Genomic DNA, 19,046 nt, shown 5'->3' on the forward strand with positions numbered 1-19,046 from the left:
AACTTTAATTGGATGAGTTTCACTGACAGTGACTTGGGGCCTGTAACTGGGGCCCGCCATATCTGAGTCCACTTCCTAATAGGAATGTCTTATCCCGCAAACCATTCCGAGAGCTTTCTAGTTTTGGGTCTTACCCGTGATCCCTCTCCATCAATCAGGTGGTATGCCACTGCAGTTTATATCTTCCCTTGTATTTCCCCAGCCAGTCCAAAATTGGTTGGGGAAATTACCAGGTCTTTGAGGCTTGAGTTATTGCATCCCGGATCTGAAGGAATCTAAAGACATGCGAGCATGGGATATCATGGTGCGCACACAATTGCTCAACTGTCTTCACCCTGCCTTGTTTAAGAGATCACCCACCTTTTTCAGGCCAGTCACTTTCCAGCTGAGCCAACAGAACACCAGGCCTCCCGGTTTCAAAAAAGGGTTGCCCCACAACGGGGATTGTCTGCATGGGCGTAAGTGCTGGAGATCATCCATAGGGGTTCAAAGTTTTGGGCTTTATCCCTCGTAGGGGTAAAGGTGATGCCAGATAATGGCGACGGTTTTAACGGAGTCCTCTTCCCATGCGTTTTCTGTTCCCCTTTTTAACGGGTTTATCCACTATCAAATCTTCTGAAGGGTGATGGTATTTCAGGAAGTTTGTAAGTGCAAGCCCCCCCCCTCCCATTCCTATGCAGAGTGAGGGAATGATAGTCGATTTGTGCCCAGTTTTGATTCCAAATTAAGGAGGCAATGTGGGAATGGAGTGTCTTGAAAAAGGCCTTCAGGATACGGGTCTAAACCCTGCATAAGTGGTATAGGAACTTGGGTAGAACCACCATCCTGACCAAATGGGCCCTGTTCAAGAGGGAGAAGGGAACGTCCATCCTTTCTTCAAGTGAGTTGGTAATCTTCTTGGTTCTTTCGGTAAAGTCACGTAGTAGGGAAGTAATAACATAATAAAAATAAAACATAATAAAGCAATTCTCACGACGTTTCGGTCACAATGCAAGCAGCCGTCCTCAGGTGAAGAACATGTCTGTCGATAAGACAGAGTCTGAATGACACGTCCGAGGCTTGGAGCGTCTATTTAAGCTGGGAGGGAGGAGGAAGAGCGCCTTGACAAAAGAATTTGCATATGAAGAGGAATTTAGCATATTTATGGGAAATGCAGGAATGCACTATTCGCATTCCTGCATTTCCCATAAATATGTTAAATTCCTCTTCATATGCAAATTCTTTTGTCAAGGCGCTCTTCCTCCTCCCTCCCAGCTTAAATAGATGCTCCAAGCCCAGGACGTGTCATTCAGACGCTGTCTTATCGACAGACATGTTCTTCACCTGAGGACGGCTGCTTGCGTTGTGGCCGAAACGTCGTGAGAATTGTTTTATTATGTTTTATTTTTATTATTTTATTACTTCCCTACTACGTGACTTTACCGAAAGAACCAAGAAGATGAATCCCTGCAGTCACGAAAGCTTTAAATTGAGTTGGTAATCTCCTGGAGAATAGGGGGGAATTTTTTTCCAAAAGAGTAAGGAGACTACAAGTTCCATTTCCAAGGGAAGCTTTTGTTGCAAATTTAAATGAATTAATTCGTAGTCTATTTTTGGATTAGGAAACAATGATCTGGCGAAATCTGTCATAAAACCCTCCACCCGATATGACGAAACATTAAATGGTGAGTGTTCAAGCGTTTTAACGCACCTATTATTTTTTTCGCTATGCGGCTTAACGACTTAAGTGTGAACATCGAGTGAGACATTCTCGCTGCTGCCCCCCTAGCGCTGAGCCTGGAGGTCGAGCATCCCGACTATGACCTGGACTCGGAGGACGAGACATTTGTAAACAAGCTGCGGCGGAAGGTGGACATCGACCTGATGCAGTTTGAGGAGATGATGGACCGACTCGAGAAGGGATGCGGCCAGCAGGTATCACCCATGCAGTACCACTATGAGGCTTCCTAGAGGGGCACATTGGGATCTACAGATGAAATGCCCCTTACAAATGTCAATTATTATAATTATTGCTATTATCCACAGCATCACCCTAAAAATCCTTGTCTGTTTGCATATTTAGTAAAATGGCCATCATATGTCTGTTTTAATGTTTCTATATCTTCTAATGTTATTTGACCACTATATTTACCCAAGAATTTCAGTGTGTAACATGCGTGACGCCACTCCACGTCGACCAGCCCCCCTCATTAATAGTCATGCGCAGGTGACATCTTCTAATTAGACCCAATCATGAGCTCTTGACGTCACTCGACATGGGGGTAGGCGGGGGCACCTCCTCCACCCTCCTCAACGTCAACTTACAACCCTTACTACAAAGGCAGAACCCTCATGTCACACGATCTCCATCTCGCTATTGAGACATACAAGTAAAAAGGACGTCATGATGAACAAGGGATTATAACCGTTAAATGAAATGAGTCTGTCACCGCGGCCTTACAAGTTGCACACTAATCGATGGATTGAATATCACGTCGCGGTCTGATTTTCGCTTGCAAGTTTCAGATTTACTGAAATACACCCGTCCTTGTACGGGAAAAAAGCTAGTTATACTATAATCAGGCTAAACATAATCTGCCCGAACCAACTTGTGCTATGCAAAATGTATCATTTGCCATTGATTTATATTTTTGCATTATTTTAAAGTTTCTCGTGTGACAGTTGTTTTTGCTCTGATTTTTTTTGCTTCATCACTGTACTTTATTTCTTTTGTTTTACTTTCAGAAGTTGAGTAACCCAGCTCAGTCTTTGTTTACACAGCTCCTAAACCCATTATATAACCCAAACACGCTTCGTTTAAGTTTTTTGTTTAACCAGGTGAGAACTCAAGAGACTAGAATTGTCTCTTAGTCTACCAGTAGGGTGGGAAGGCACCAATGATTGCTAATTATAATTCCAATTGAGTAATTTGCTGTTAATTTGAAAATTTAGGCACACCGTACACAATGGCCTACTCTTCCAAATGACATCAGGGTATCTTTAACGTCCCCTGTGAAGCGGACAATGCTTATCGTTACGATTATTTCAATCTGCAGTATTAATCAGGGTGGCCACTGAATTCAGACCGGCAACTCACGGTAAACGCACTAGGCTGTGCTACCATGCAAACAATACTACCCACGGTACCACCCTCGGTACCATACACAGTGCCAGCCATGCAGTACCGCCCACACAGCACCATCAACCACAATCCACGCTGCCACACCAGACATAACGGTACGTCCCTGACGGACCCTACACTGCAAATCATTAGGAGGAAAGTCCCAGGAGGTTCCCTGTGCCACGATAACACGGGGGAAGGTCCCACGGGAGTTTCCATAGCAACGAGGCCACGGGAAAAATATTGCCGGATTATTTTATGGAGGAAAGGTCCCAGGAGAGCTCCTGTGTTGCGATAGAGTAGCAACAGGGCCCTGAGAGAACCACAGTCCTACCAGGGTGCAGCGATAGAGGCTCGGTAGATTCTGCACGCGACCAAGTAGATCCACAGGGGTCGGGAGGCATAGGATGTGAGAGGGTCAGGAGGCTGGCAGCCAAGCAGACCTGGTGCAGAGCCAAAGAGAAAGAACACAACAATAGTAAGAAATAACACTATACAAGGATAAGCCATTAGGTCAGACAGTGTTGCAAACACATTGCACCAACTGCATGCAACGGAACAAGGGCAGACAAAGCATGGGACAATATAGCTCGTGTCTAATGGGGAGCAATGTTTTCAAGTCGAGCACAGTTTATGCAAATGAAATGCTCACGTTACATTTAGGTTAATAGATCAGCACGCTATAGAAAGAGACCGAACAATAGAGAAGCAATACAAAATAAATTTGGAAAATAGTACCGAAGATAAATAAAATATTAATTATATCACGACTGTTCAAGTGATAATAATTAGTCCCTCTTCTGGAGGGGGGGGGGGATGAATCGTGTCCTCACTAGCAGCTGGCATTTATTGCCATTTGATCGTTGGGAGAATTTGATCGTTGGGAGACTTTGGAATGGTTACATATTTCGTGTAAGTAAATACTTCTGACCATGTTAGAACCCACTGAGACTACAAGCCTATTTTTATAAAGTAGATGTAGATTTTGGGCTTGAAATAAAAACTGATTTTTAAATCCAGAAAAAACACAAGGCAGATCTGAAAGACGGTAGTACCAATACCTCGGCTGTGGCTGATCATTGTTTTAATGCTGTGGGCACACACGAAATAGATTTTTCCAAGACGAAGGTACTCTGCAAACCCACTGGCTATCAACAAAGATTCGTTCATGAAGCCATCCAGATTTGTAAACAGACACAATTTCAACCGAGAAGATGGGTACAACGTGAGCAATCATTGGAAGAACATTATTAAACAGTTTAAGTCATAACTGGCTGTGATGATTAGATCCTACCTGCCGATGTTAGCAGTTATTTCCGACTCTCTGAGTTACATTACCTTACTAATAGGGTTTTTCCCCTTTTTTCTGGCAACAAAACTGACACCTTTTGCACGGAATCATGTTTACATTAACCACAACACTTGCAGTCAAATGCAAACAAAAAACAATACTCTGATCATTTATGCATTGTGCTTGAAACTGATTGGTCCACACCAGAGACAGCTTTCTTTAGAGCCTTGTCTCATATGGTGTTCGACCAGATGACGCCAAAAGGCGCACAGTTCAAAGACAACGCATTATCAGAGTAACGAGAGCTCGGGGTGAGCAGCTACATCATGGGACCTCCTTTGCCAGTACCAAAATATATCAATAGGGTTTTTCCCCTTTTTTCTGGCAACAAAACTGACACCTTTTACAAAGAATCAGTTTTGTTGCCAGAAAAAGGGGAAAAACCATAATAGTATATTTTGTTACTGGCAAAGGAGGTCCCATGATGTTACATTACCTTGTTAAATATCTTTACATTAACAGGCTAAATGTCTCACTAACAGCCACCGTTGACATGTTAATCTCTCTCAATACAATAGCTACCTCCACAGCTTCGGTGGTACCTGGTTTTCTTACAGTGACATCCTAATCTTACATTAACAGATTGACATGTTAATCCCCTCTTTTTTCACCTGATGACGATTGCTTGTGTTGTGATTGAAACGTCGTGATATTTTTTCTTTCTATCTACGTGGCTTTACCGAAAGACCCAAAGAATAACTTTACACTTGCCAATAAAACCACCTGATAACAGTGAACCACGCCAAACTGAAAATTCAATGATGGCATTGAAGTATTTACCTGACATTTTTTTCTGACTAATCTTGGCATAGACGTGTACTTCGATGTTATTTCCATACGCGAGGGATAAAAAGATATGCAGTCTGTTAACATTTCGTGCACTACAGCCTTCACAGCAGAGGGGGGCAGTGTTTAATCTGAAATTGGAGATTGCTTTTGGGGCAAGTGCTGTTAGCGCCTAATGAAGGCTGATATGGCACATGGGTGCGTGCCCAGCACCACACGCCTTTGTCTTGCGTGTGGCGATGTTTACACACCGAATCAGGTACTCGTTTAAGGCTGAGTCGATCTAGAGGAGGCCCAGGATCTGTTCAAATAATTGTGACTGTTACCAATAAGCGGGAATCGAACTCTGGTCCGCCGGGTTAGCAGCGCCGTGCCCAAACCTTTACACTCCCCGCACCCCACCCATTTCAATGCCACCACGAGGCACCCTCCCGCAACCACCAGAAACACGTGCTTCTTGGAGCACAACACAGCTGGTTAACAGCTGCGGCCCACAGTGCACCCCCTGCTGCCATGGGACGAATGTCTTGCTCGTTTTGCAAACAAATGGGTCTCACTTCAAATTGCTCGTTACATTGATTTCTTGTAGAAAGAACACTCTTTAAGCCTGATGCCTGTATTATTTTTTTTCTATAAAATTCCTGGAGCTTGGTGTTATAGATAGATTTTCATCGCGAGATGAGAAAAATGTGTATTGGAACACAGAAGCAATTGAAACTGATAGGCATCTCCATTGTGAATCCCCATGTTTCAATGGTTTCGTATTTTGTCGGTGACCATTCCTGGGTCACACAAAGCAACAGTGCCATGAACAAACTTATTGGCTTCATCTGGAGAAATAGCGACACCCAGTGGCCACTGCTTCTCATTACTCTTGTCTAAACATTATTTCTCTGCTTGTTTACCCAACATCAGTCGTGAGGGATATGTTCACCAGTCCTTGCCCCTTCACTAACCCACGTTGACTGTAGTGCAGTATGGTCAAATAACATCCATGGCCGAGAGATGTTTGTTAACATAATGGATGAATAATATTTTTGAAAAGCTTGCATACATTTGGCGTCCAAACCTTTTCTAACGAACTTTGAATTGACTAGACAGCACTTATTGCATTCAGTAATTTGAAAAACCTTGAGTTGTTCTTTGATGCTGCTCCTCTTCCTCTCTCATTCGTCCTCCTTGGTTTCTTGCTCCAGCTCCTCACGCTCCCTGAGGCTCAGCTGCTGCTTCCCGGGGAGGACAGCCTCATCCGGGAGGTGTTTGAATACTGGCTGAAGAAGAGGAGGAAGAGCTCCGCCGACTCTCTCATCCCGACCATAAAACAGGAGCGGCGTGATGGTGGATCCTCCTCAAACAACCCCTACATCGCCTTCCGCCGACGCACAGAGAAGATGCAAACGAGAAAGGTGAGCACTAGGGCGACCACCGCACACACGCGAATATAAATGCACAACAACCGCTGTTCACTAAGTGACGGTGATGTCACCACGGCCCTTGTGCCAGGCTAAGTGTGCCTTGAGGCCCCGTGAAGTGTTGGGAGGCTTAATGGCAGGAGATTTATGAACAGATCCAGGTGCCATATGTTTACTGACAGATGACTGGCAGATGCACTACGTGTGCCCCTACTGTGCCAACTTGCTACGTTTTAGCTGCCTAGCATTCCACTTGTTGCGAGCATCGCTCCTTTGCCCTCCACTGTTCTCAGAGGGTGCCTGCCTCCAACTGCCCAGTAGCGTCTTTCATGAGCCTCCTAATCCAGCTACACATCCTCCTGTACTCCATCAGTCCATCTCTTCTCCAGCCTGTGTAGTACCCATTTAGCCCCCTCTATCCAGCCAAACAGAAGCTACTTGGGCATGCAGTGGCTGGGCATACGGGCTACATGACCCAGCCAATGCAGCCTTGCCTGCCGGAGGAACTCTTTAATGGGAATGTGTCCAGACCTTTCAAGGATTTGTGAGCTCCTCACAAAATCCAGCCTGGTTAAACCCAGGATTGATCGTAGACATGCCAGCCTGAATGTTTCTAACCGGCACAGGTGTTTCATGAGAGGGGTCCACGTTTCACATGCATAGAGAAGGGAGGGCTTGGCTGTGGCCGAGAAGACCCGAAGTGGTGTGGAGCGACAGACCAGTTAGCTTCCACACAGCATTATGCAGCCGATGAAAAGATAATGCTGCCCAACTGATTCGGCGTGAAACCTCTGCCATCAAACCGGAGCTGGTCATAAGCACACTGTCCAGGTTTGGAAAAAGCCTCCACTGTCTCCAATTGCTCAATCACCAGTGGAGAGTTGAGGGGGTGGAGTGTTTGATGGCACAAAATACCCAGGCAGGTGCTTAATTTTGGTGGGGCTGATGGTAAGACCCCACCTCTTCGTATCACACTCCAGGTTCACCATCATTGCCTCAAACTCCTCCTCTAAGTGAGCAGCAATAACCAGATCATCAGGATACGTAACATTGTTGACCAATAGAGAGCCATCCCTCGACCGCACCTGGATATCGATCAGCCTCCCGTTGTATCTGTACCAGATGGAAATTCCTCCGGTACAGCCATGGAAAGCTTTTCAGACTACTTGTGCAAAGATGATGTTAAATAATGTGGGAGCCAGAGAAACATCCCTGTCGCACCCCAAGGTGAACAGGGAATGGCTCCAACTCCTGGCCACGTACCTTTACCCAGGCCTGCCCACCATCTTGTAGCCCTTAATATTTGCGAGCATAGTCAGGGAATCCAAAAGCATGCACAAAGAACAGCCCAGAGCCTTGGGCTGTTGTTGCCTTCATAAGCCTTGACCAGGTGCACACACGCATACAGACATGTACTCGTTACCATACACACACAGACTAAGCTCGATAAAGTTGTTTGTTTTGTAGGACCGGTAATTGCATAGTACAAGAACGTTAACCAGTTTGCTGCACACACAGAAATGTCTGGCAGTAATGTGTCTAAAACTTTTAGCTGTTGTGATGTAATGTTGAGTGTTGGAATTTCAATCAACTCACGGTGGATGGCTACGTTCTCTGTCCAACTGGCAGGCTGCCACCTAAATCGATGGGGTTGGCGAGTGTGCGGTTGAGCGATCTTCGTGCGGGCTTGTGTTTTTCCCCTGCAGAACCGTAAGAATGATGAGGCGTCATATGAGAAGATGCTAAAGCTGCGGCGAGACCTGAGCCGTGCCATCACCATCTTGGAGATGATCCGGCGACGCGAGCGCAATAAGCGCGAGTTGCTCCATCTTACCCTGGACATCGTTGACAAGAGGTGGGTCCACGTCGTAAGCTCCTCGCTTGGAGTTTATCTCACTAGCACACCTTGCAGTGGAGCAGGCTGCTTGTTAGTTTTTCCATGTGCACACGCAGGGTTTAATTAATTTCAACCGGAAAATAGATTTGTGCCCAGCACACTACGTTGAGTAATACCTCTCATTGCTATGGCTGTGACTACTAATCATGTGCCTACTCCACTCTACAAGTGTTAGAAATGAGGCTCCTAAGTAAAACTGTGATTGCAATTATATATAGTAAGGTGTGCAAGCAGGAGAATTTTATAAAAAAAAACTAGCAGGAAGTACCTGGCTTGCCCGGGGGAAAATATATATTTCAAAACTTGTCTTCTCTTAAAAACATAACATATACATACACAAATACTAAGCTATTGTGAAAGCCCGGCATTCCGTTTGTCCATTTGTCCGTCAACAAAATTATAAGAAGCTTGCAGTAGTCCTGAATCAAAAAGTAATAGAAAGTGGAGGGTAAAATGTTGATCTAAAAGGTTTCCAATTGTCGACCCCCCCCCCCTCCCAAAAATCTTTTTACCCCCTCCAGCTAATTTTTATTTTGTAGGCATGTGTATCTCCACACCCTACATACAATAGTCAATAGTATCTACTGACTCTACAGTAGTTAGCTACCGAATCTACAGTAGTATCTACAGACTCTACAGTAGCAACTACTGACTCTACAGCAGTTTTCACTGACTCTAAAGCAGTATCTCCTGACTCTACAGTAGTTTCTACTGACTCTACAGTAGTATCTACAGACTCCACTGTAGTATCAACAGACTCCACAGTAGTATCAACAGACTCTACAGTAGTATCTACAGACTCTACAGTAGTATATACTGTCTACAGTAGTATATACTGACTACAGTAGTATCTACTGACTCTACAGTAGTATCTACTGGCTCTATAGTAGTATTTACTGACTCTACAGTAGTATTTTGCTGACTCTACAGTAGTATCTACATACTCTACAGTAGTATCTACATACTCTACAGTAGTATCTACTGACTACAGTAGTATCTACTGACTACAGTAGTATCTACTGACTCTACAGTAGTATCTACTGACTCTACAGTAGTATCTACTGGCTCTACAGTAGTATCTACTGACTCTACAGTAGTATCTACTGACTCTACAGTAGTATTTGCTGACTCTACAGTAGTATCTGCTGACTCTACAGTAGTATCTGCTGACTCTACAGTCGTAACTACTGACGCTACAGTAGTATTTACTGACACTACAGTAGTATCTACTGACACTACAGTAGTATCTACTGACGCTACAGTAGTATCTACTGACACTACAGTAGTATCCACTGACTCTACAGTCGTAACTACTGACGCTACAGTAGTATCTACTGACTACAGTAGTATCTACCAACTCTACAGTAGTATATACCAAGTCTACAGTAGTATCTACTGACTATAGTCTCTACTGACACTTTAGTAGTAACTGCACGCGTGGGGGTGGGGAGGACATCACACTGTTCAGGATTTACCTAAAATTTAGCCAACACAATCCCATTTTGGTTGGTAAATCAAGAAGACCGCGGCACAGAAAAATATTTCCCGTGTAGCCTACATAGACTGGAAGTGAATATCAGAGCTGCCTGCTGAAATCTACTAGTGAAATAGTGGTTGTGGCTCTGCATCTACATCAGCCATATTAAAGAGGAAGAAGACCACTGAGAGTAATATCCATCACGTGATGTTCAAACTGTTTTTTTCACTCCCAGAGGATAAAAGAAGCCAAATTTAAGTGTAGGAACTCATTAAATGACGTAGTTTTTTCTCATTGGCGGCTGCACTGAGACCATCAAATAGCAATTTAGGGATTTCGGCGGTGCTGGCTCGGTACCTTTGACCTGCGAGCCACTTGGCCACATTGAAGACCTGGGATGTAATTCACAATCACAACACCTTGCAATTTCACGGTGTTTCCATCATCAGGCTGCACACAAACGCACGACTGTGCGGCATTTGCGTGACGGCGATGTCCGTGATGCAGGAACACGGCCGGCGATTACGACGGCGCCATTCTGGGCGAACTGCTGGCCCAGACGCCAGCAGCCAAACCCGTGTACACTGGGCCCATGCTGCTCTACAACGGCAGCCAGTACCGGCACACGGAGCTCCTCAACAACCGGGTGAGTGCCTCCCCTCACACACTCCACCCCCATCCCAATGCCCCTTCATGGAGGTGAGTCGCCAGTCACACTGGCCGGATGCACATGGGTATGTGGACGTGGGGAGTTGAATGCTTAAAGAAAACATTTGTGGATATATCCATGAAGAGTTTATAACCAGGTAAGCACTCGAGACCAGATTAGCATGAGTTGCAAGCCTGACGTGTGTTATAAATATGACAAAACAAAAATAAAATTAAATACGTTAATTAAGTAAATGGATCCATGGGTCCTCCTTTGCCATTATCAACATATAAGAATAGGTTTTCCCCTTTTTTCTGGAAACAAAACAGGTGTTAAGATAATTAAACGCCAAACTTAAACCTTTTGCAAGGAATCATGTCTGCATTAACCACACATACAATGCATATACTGTCAGAGCATGTTTTTTGTTTGTATTTTGCCACAAGTATTTGTGGTTAATGCAGACATGATTCCTTGCAAAAGGTTTAAGTTTGGTGTTTTAACATCTTAACACCTGTTTAGTTACCAGAAAAAAGGGGAAACCTATTCTTATATTTTCATACTTGCAAAGGAGGTCCCATGATGTAGCTGCTGACCCCAAGCTCTCATTACTCTGATAGTGCATTGTCTTTGTGCTGTTATTTCCACACAATGAGCCACTTCAGTGATCATTTGTGGCCAGGTCGCTTATGAAAAAGAGCTATATAGCTCAGTGGGCCTTATGTGGTAGAATAAAAATTGCTATACAGTGGTACCTCGAAGATCGAACTTAATTCGTTTCAAAACCGTGTTCGAACACCGAATCAATTTTCCCCATAAGAATGAATGGAAATAGCATTAATTGGTTCCCCACCCAAGGATGCTCCTATTATGGGCCATTTTTACACAAAGTTTACAATATAAAAATGCAGTACAGTACAAAAAAGCATACAAAAAACAAGAAACACAGTTATAATTAATAGAATAAATTAACATTGAATTTCTCTTTACCTCTAGTAAGGAGAGTGGATTGCTTGAGTGGAAGGTGGTGAGGAGGGGAGGAGGAGGTGTCAGTGTTGCTTGGAAGGGTAGTCCCCCTCCATAAAAACGTTGGGTAACTGCCCTTCTGGGGTTCTTTCTTTTCTTTGCCTTTTTTCTAGCACTAACTGTGATTCACTTCACGGCCTTTTTGCTAAAAACTGATCAAGATGTTGTGCGGGTCTGCACTAGGCGAGAGCTACGTGTAAACTGGGTCGTTTGCCTTTGTCTTGGTCGCCCTGGCTACTCGGCCCAAACAGGTTCTTTCCAGTTGTTCGACCTCCGAATTTTTGTTCGATGTCCGGGGCAAAAAATGGTCGAAAATTTTGTTCGATCACCGAATTGTTCGAGTTCTGGGGCGTTCGATCTCTGAGGTTCTACTGTCTTCTTTTAGATATCAGAGTTAAAAAACATTGAAATGAGGAATACAAACATAAATGAACTCTGAATCAAGGTTAAATATTATATTTCTTGCAGAACAACTCACCTAGGGCAGATGACCTCCAGAACAGAGCAATGTCAGAGGCCACAAATGCAGGCGACAACTGCCGCTACCATTGAACCGCTGCTCCCCTGCGCATTGCGTGGACCCTTTTATAACGCAGCAGTCAACATCTCCTGAGCCGCTATGATGGCCCCCCGATCCTTAGTTGCAGGGCAATGACTTTAATACCATTTTGTCACTAATGCACCTTCGAGCTCGGGTTGCACAAACTGGGACGCACTGCCTTCAGCGTTTACATAGGGGTAGCTCGTCTCTTTCAATCTCTGCTGTCCCCATTCATTTATGCGTATGTGGGTTTGCGCCACAGCTGCACGCTGATCTGGTCGGGAAGAGGCCACTTGCTGATGGGCCACGGCCCAAGCGGAAGTACGAGAAAAGGAAATACAAGACGCTGAGCGTGGGTGGGGGGACGCCCGTCGGGCCCCGCGGCTCCCCGCGAGGTCTTGGGACAGCCCCCCCTTCCTGCCCCGTGCGGGATGCAAACCAATATGACTTCCCCAGCTCGGAGGACGAGGCGCCACCTACGGTGAGTGAGGGGGTGAGTGAGCAAGCAAGAGAGTGGTGCAAAAGTGGGAGAGTCAGTGGATGAGTGGATTATGAATAGCACGGTTGGCTACGTACAGTGCGGAAAAGAGCGCGAGTGGGTGAGATCAAGAGAGAAAAGAGCGTGTGGGTGAGAGTGTATGAGTAGGGGAGAGGGTGAGTGTCAGTGAGTGGATGGCCCCTGTTCTCCAGAGACTGACAACTGCTTTTAGGATCAAATAAGCCATTTTCTTCTTGCTAAGCAGCTGCTGGCTGCAGATCGAACAGCAGGATGCAACAGCAGCCAAATGAAATACTCTGCATCCTCACTCCAGTGTGGTTAACGGTCCTATGGCATTCACAGGTTTGTCGATAGCCAGTGTGAATGGACAGTATTCATGTAATCCCTTTTTCGGGTGAGCGTCGCTAACGGCCAAATGTAAGCGTCCTGTCCTGCGTCATGTGCTTACGCAGCCAGGATATGGGGGCCGTCCAGAATGCGTCCGCAAAATAGTTTCTCTTTTTTTCCCCCCGTTCTAGGTGAGCGCTTCGGCCTCGGAGGGGGAGGAGGAGGAGATGGACCCTGACGCAGTATTTGTGTTCCGCCGTGCGGCTGGGTGCAGCTACCTTGCAGTGAGTGATGTTCAGAGACAAACACATTTGTCATTGCACGCGCACGATTTTGCCGACGCTCATAATCCAAGCTCCGGACTTCCATGTTAGTTCGCGTGTAGAGAATTTATTTTCTCAAGCTCCGCGAAATTTTGTGGGTATCTTATGTGGAACCGTCATATCTAATTGCTAAATTTGGTTGTCAGAATAGTTTTTCATTCGACAGCAGTAAGCTGAAACAATAATTTGTGAGTTAAGTGCTTTGAAAGCATCCAAACGTGAACATTTAATTTGTTTGCCTGTGTCAAGTGGTGGAGTGTCCACCACTGGGTCATTAAGTGGCTTAATCCAAAAATAGTGACGCATCAAAATATTGGTTTTGAAAACCTATGTGGCAAAGCCGGACTGTCGTATTGACCATTTTGACTTTTACCACCTGTTTCCCCCCTCCAGCCGCGACCCTTGCGAGGGAAGGACGCCGACTCGGCAGGGCGATGGGAATTCGACGGAGCCTTCGACGGCGAGGAATTCCCGCCCGGCGCTCGACGGCGCACCGATTCAAGCGTCGGTGTGGCCATTGCTTCGCCGACGGTGGGGGCTTTCGTGTCCGCATCAGTAGAGGGGAGCAGGCTCCCGGTGTCACCGCCGCGGCTCGCGGGGCCTGGCCAGCAGACGCCATACTACCTGGCCTCACTGCGCCATCCTCATCGCATCGTGGGGCTGGCACGCAGGCGTGTGGGCCGGGGCGGAAGGTGGGTGCTGTGAAACTGATGTGACAGCAACTGCCCTCTTAACAGCCGCCCTTCCAGCAGTCTATCTCTTGACACATGGTGCACATTGTTTTTTGAGAAAACAGGTTCTTCACCTCATACTGAAAGAACAATTGTAGTACATTAGAATCTGATAACGTTTATGCAAAAAGTCTATCATCAACCCCCCCCCCCCCGTGTCCCCGCACACCACCACCTGTCATCGTATCCGCCATGTTTGCTCAAGTCTACCGTGTTTGAACGTAATGCAGCCAGATGAGCTGGATTTTCTAATGGGGCCTGGCATTGCTTGACACTTGACCCTATGCCCAACTGCCCCACCTCCTGCCCCCTCTCCCCCCACCTCCTGCTCCCTCTACTCCATCTCCTATCCCAGTTCATCTGGTCACCGACGTGTCCGAATATAAAAAAAAACGAATCACTCATAAATCATTGATGTCCTCATGTGAAATGCTCCAAAAGTGGGTGTTCTAGGAAATAATCTGACCACTCAATGATTTTTGGCATTTGACATACAAGCTGCTTAATTTTCTATGTAAGATTATATTTAAATGTTCTTTTAAATTATTTTACCATCGAACCTTTTTCCACAACATCTCCAATTCTGACCTCCCTTACAACTGTAAGATTCCTATAATTGACACAAGCTTCTAAAGAGTCCTTCATTTTTATTGGGTCTTTTTGTAAAGTCACGTAGATATGTTAAAAGTATATAAAAATAAACAAAAAACTGCAACGTTTCAATCCACTTCGTTTATGCCCCTAGGTTTATGTCCATTTTAAACCTTTAAAAACAGCCTGCTTCGGCAGTTTTCCTCCTCTTTTTTCCTCCTGCTGACGATCGCTTGTGTTGTGATCTAAACGGTGTAGCTTTATTTATTTATTTTAACCTGTCTACGTGACTTTACCGAAAGAGCCAAAGAATATGAATTCTTGCTCGGTGGCCGTTGCCTTTCTGATCAAATTGCGATTGCAAATGTTTAACTGACACTTTGCATCTCCAGGTCACATCTTCAATACTGAAATCCAGCCTTGTGACACCACTATTCACCTGCCTCTTGACCTGATCTGATCAAAATTAAAAAATCCTTCTAATCTCAAATATTGAAGTCCTATCCTTGTTCTCCACGTGAAAAACTTCCGCTGGTGATGGTGCTGGATGGCCTGCCGGCCTTGCAGGGAACTCCATTGCCAAACTGATAGCCCACATTCAACATTTCCCTTGTAGAGGAATCCATCCCCCCGTGATAAAGGTGGCGCTTCAGTCAACCCTAACGATTACCGCCCTATCTCAAGCCTCTCCAAACCCTAACTCTGCCCTATTCCATCCTATGCAATCTATCTTTCAAAAAATTATATAGCAGTCTCTGCTATACTCTACTCTTGATATCTCTTCAACAGTCTGGAATCTCTTCTGCGTCCCAACCTTTTTCTCGATTTGTCTAAAGTGTTTGACACTGGATCACGCTGGAATGTAGCAAAGGCTAAAATGCTGACATTTTTCATATTGTTTAATCCACTGGTTTTGCAATTACTTATCTGACCCATTTCAAATTGTCTCCATCAATACATCTCACAGTAGAGACCCCCCTTACTAAGGGAGTGTCTTTGATCTGTGCTTGGCCCAATCCCATTTGTTACGTATGTCAATCAAGGCATCTGCTAATCTGCACTCTGTGATATTTATCTTTTTGCTGATGATAGCCCTCATCGAACCCTGGAAGTTCTATGGAGGAGTTAAAACGGCACAACAGGATTTCGATAATTCTTGAACTTACTGCCCTAAAACTGATCCTCCATGCTAAGAAGACCAATATATAATGCTCCAGCTGCCCTAAACCTATTTTTGCCACCGATGCACATTGTGGCTCTCAACTCGCACCCTATTTAGTAGGTTTACAACTTTAAATCTCTCGGCATTATCCTGTACTCGATACTATCTTTCAAGACCCACATTAATCATATGGCTTTCAAGATTAAAAAAAAACTAAATTGGATTCCTATACAGAAATGCTGCAATCCACCACGACTCCGTCTGAATACTGTTAAAGCCACCATCCTGTCAATATTTGATTATTGTGACACCATCTCTCGCCTAGCTCTTTAAACCTACCTTAAAACGTCTTGTTGTATGATACCCCCCTCCCATCTGTGTTGCCGTTGACAACTCCTATTGAACCCATTGTTGCAACCTGAACATCAACTCATCTGTCCCACCTAGATATCTTATGAGACCCACTGGACCGTCTTCATCCTAAACAAATCCCTCAATTGCCTAAAGGACCACTCAATTCATCTCGCTTCCTCCCGTAGCCTCAGAAGTCTCTCTATTCCTACAAAGAAAGTATTTCCGCACTGCTTTTCCGCATTTCTGGAATACCCTTGTGGCTCATTTACAGCTTGGTTTCCTCCCTTCACTTCCCCTATTTATGTATCTCTTAACACACAGAGCTTACTTGCACCTGAACCCAACATTGTTATGACACCTCTTGCTCTAAAATCTTCACAGTTTTTTATTTGTTGTATTGACAACTGTTAAACACCTCCTTTGTCCGTTGTGCAATATTCTTTATGGACCCTGCTTTACTCGTTCTCTGCAATGTTGATGTTTGTTTGTTTTGTTGTTGCTATGCTTACGCAACATGTTTTTCCCATATAAAATAAGCGGAAACTGGTTAATTGGGATTATCCATGTAGCAAATCTAAATAAACTTAAACTTCTCATCTTCCCTCTTACCACCTTACGTAGAATGCTGCTCGACCGCTTACACACGCCGCTGGACAAGCTGCTGCAGCAGCTGAGCCCCGACGACCTGCCAGGGTGTGGGAGCCCCCTAGGAGACGATAACGGAGCCTCCTCTCCCCCCCATGCTGCCGCCTCTTCATCATCACCCGCAAGACGGGCCCCAGCGACCACCAGCCTCCATCCCACTTCCTGCGGTATGTATGTTGAACGTCTTTTGCACGAAACGTAGTCAACCGTGCTAATTGGAGGTGCTTCCCTTATGTGGCTGTCGTTTGTAGAGATGTGTGCTTACTTTTAAGGTCTGTGCTTCCTCTGTGAGGCTATTGTGTGTTTCCTGTGCAAGGCCCTTGTGTGCGCCCACCCTGTTTGAACAGGGGGTCTCTCTGGTCAGTCTGTCAACAGGTAATACAGTAGTATCGCGATCGTTCTTGGAGCTTCATTCACAAATGGAGACTTCGGATATTTAATAACTTGGCACATTAGTACTCTGAGGATGCATTCCCAGCCTTCATAACTTATTTTTTTACTATAAACACTTCTTAACTAACCATTAATATTGTCAACAAAGATCATTTATATTGAACATAATATATTTTATACTGTACAGTTACAATAAAAAAAACGACGCAAAAGAAACCGTGTACTGTAACATATATTCACTTGCCAGTGTCGTCTTTGGTGCTGTCGTAAGGTTGCATTGCCCACACAACACCATAGCTCCTTACATGCTTCAGTGGACGAAGGGATTTTGGAGTTGTGGGGAGTGCGATGATTGGCCGAGATTAATGTAAACAAACCTTCTCAAAAATCCATATCTTATATAATTATATTATTTATATGGTATTGTAGATCTACAAATGTATTCATTTTCGGGTTTTTTTTAATTATAAATTTTTAGCTTTCTGTGTTAAGTAATGATAATAAATCCAACGTTCGTTATGCTAAAACTTCGTTTATGGAATATACGTATATCAAGGTATCATTGTACAATGATAGATGATCCTAAGTATGCTTGTGAATTTTCGCGTGCTGGTGTGCGAGTGATAATGGCAGTACAATCAGATATCCTAGTGCACAAAGAACCATGCGGAGATACATGCTTAGAATTACAATGAGCGACAACAAAATAAATATGAAGCATATGCAGGTTGAAATAATTCAAACTGTTAACATAAGTAAGTCTGCCTGAGTAGAACATGTAACCACTCACAGGAATGATGGACAATAGTCATAATCAGTAACGGAGTGGCAGCCAAGGAATGGTACGCGTCCAAGAGGACCGCCACCAGACAGGAGATGGATCGATCAAATCGGCTTGTGTGTGTGGGTGCAAGTGGATCGTTACATTGCGAGATCATGAGAGGCCGTGGCTTGGGGGAAGCCTTCATCCAGCGGTGAATTGACCACGTCTGATGATGATGCACAGCACTCGCCCTGCAAGGCTCATATAGGCACGCGTCTTTTTTGTGGCGGTGTCTCCGTCACAGATCGCCTGATGCCGGAGGATCTGATGGCTGCGATCCGTGCTTGCCGCTGGCGCCACTTCAGGCCTCGGTCCCTGGCCTCCCCGTGCGGCGGAGTTCCACCCGCGCCTCTGCCGGGGCCTCCACAGGGCGGCACGGTGCTGGCGGTTGCCTGCCCACGCACCTTGGCGCCTCGTTGCACAGGTCCGCACCTCCTCCGCTCGCTTCTTCGCCACTCGCCCCCTGGACTAAGAACAGCCTGTGCCATAGATGTTTGTGCTTCTGTGGTGTAATGGCTGTAATCCACCTGGGTATATTTAGGCAACCATTGCTGGCAACCTTCAATGGCAGTGGTTGCCCAAAGTCTGGACCAATCTGATCGCAGCGCCCTCTAGTGGGCAACTGGGATGGCGAGAGCCAACCAGGTCACAGAACTCTATCGTCTGATGTCAAGCCATTTCTCTTCATTTGAAAAAAATCTGATATTAGGTCACAGCATGCGTGGAATCTGGATGACATGGTGTGGTGAGAAGATGTGGCAAGTTGAATGATGGTGTAATGAGCGTGATTGGCCTATGAGCCATTTCGGCAGATTAATTTAATCAACATTCATTTACAACCTCTAGACCCATCACTGTGAAGCAAACAGTGCAGTGATTTACAAAAGAGATATCTCACTCTGTTTCTTTGCCACAGTTGGTTATGGTTTACATGTTGCTGGTGCCAATTGCTGGAAATG

At 45.2% G+C, this 19,046-nt stretch overlaps 1 protein-coding gene across 2 annotated transcripts in view; it reads left to right on the forward strand.

Moving 5' to 3' along the window:
* The window catches only part of LOC133346222 (enhancer of polycomb homolog 1-like), a 36,738-nt gene that overhangs the window by 14,623 nt on the left and 3,069 nt on the right, over positions 1–19,046 (forward strand). For both annotated transcript variants that reach the window (XM_061557762.1, XM_061557761.1), the window contains exons 3-11: positions 1,769–1,914; positions 6,434–6,643; positions 8,356–8,504; positions 10,531–10,669; positions 12,502–12,720; positions 13,257–13,349; positions 13,782–14,080; positions 16,848–17,038; positions 18,332–18,511. In XM_061557762.1, coding sequence (XP_061413746.1) covers positions 1,769–1,914; positions 6,434–6,643; positions 8,356–8,504; positions 10,531–10,669; positions 12,502–12,720; positions 13,257–13,349; positions 13,782–14,080; positions 16,848–17,038; positions 18,332–18,511 — 1,626 coding nt within the window. The remainder of the gene's footprint in view (positions 1–1,768; positions 1,915–6,433; positions 6,644–8,355; positions 8,505–10,530; positions 10,670–12,501; positions 12,721–13,256; positions 13,350–13,781; positions 14,081–16,847; positions 17,039–18,331; positions 18,512–19,046) is intronic.

Source organism: Lethenteron reissneri, chromosome 23 (genome assembly GCF_015708825.2).
Source record: "Lethenteron reissneri isolate LAM-NWPU_2019-01 chromosome 23, ASM1570882v1, whole genome shotgun sequence".
NCBI lineage: Eukaryota > Metazoa > Chordata > Hyperoartia > Petromyzontiformes > Petromyzontidae > Lethenteron > Lethenteron reissneri.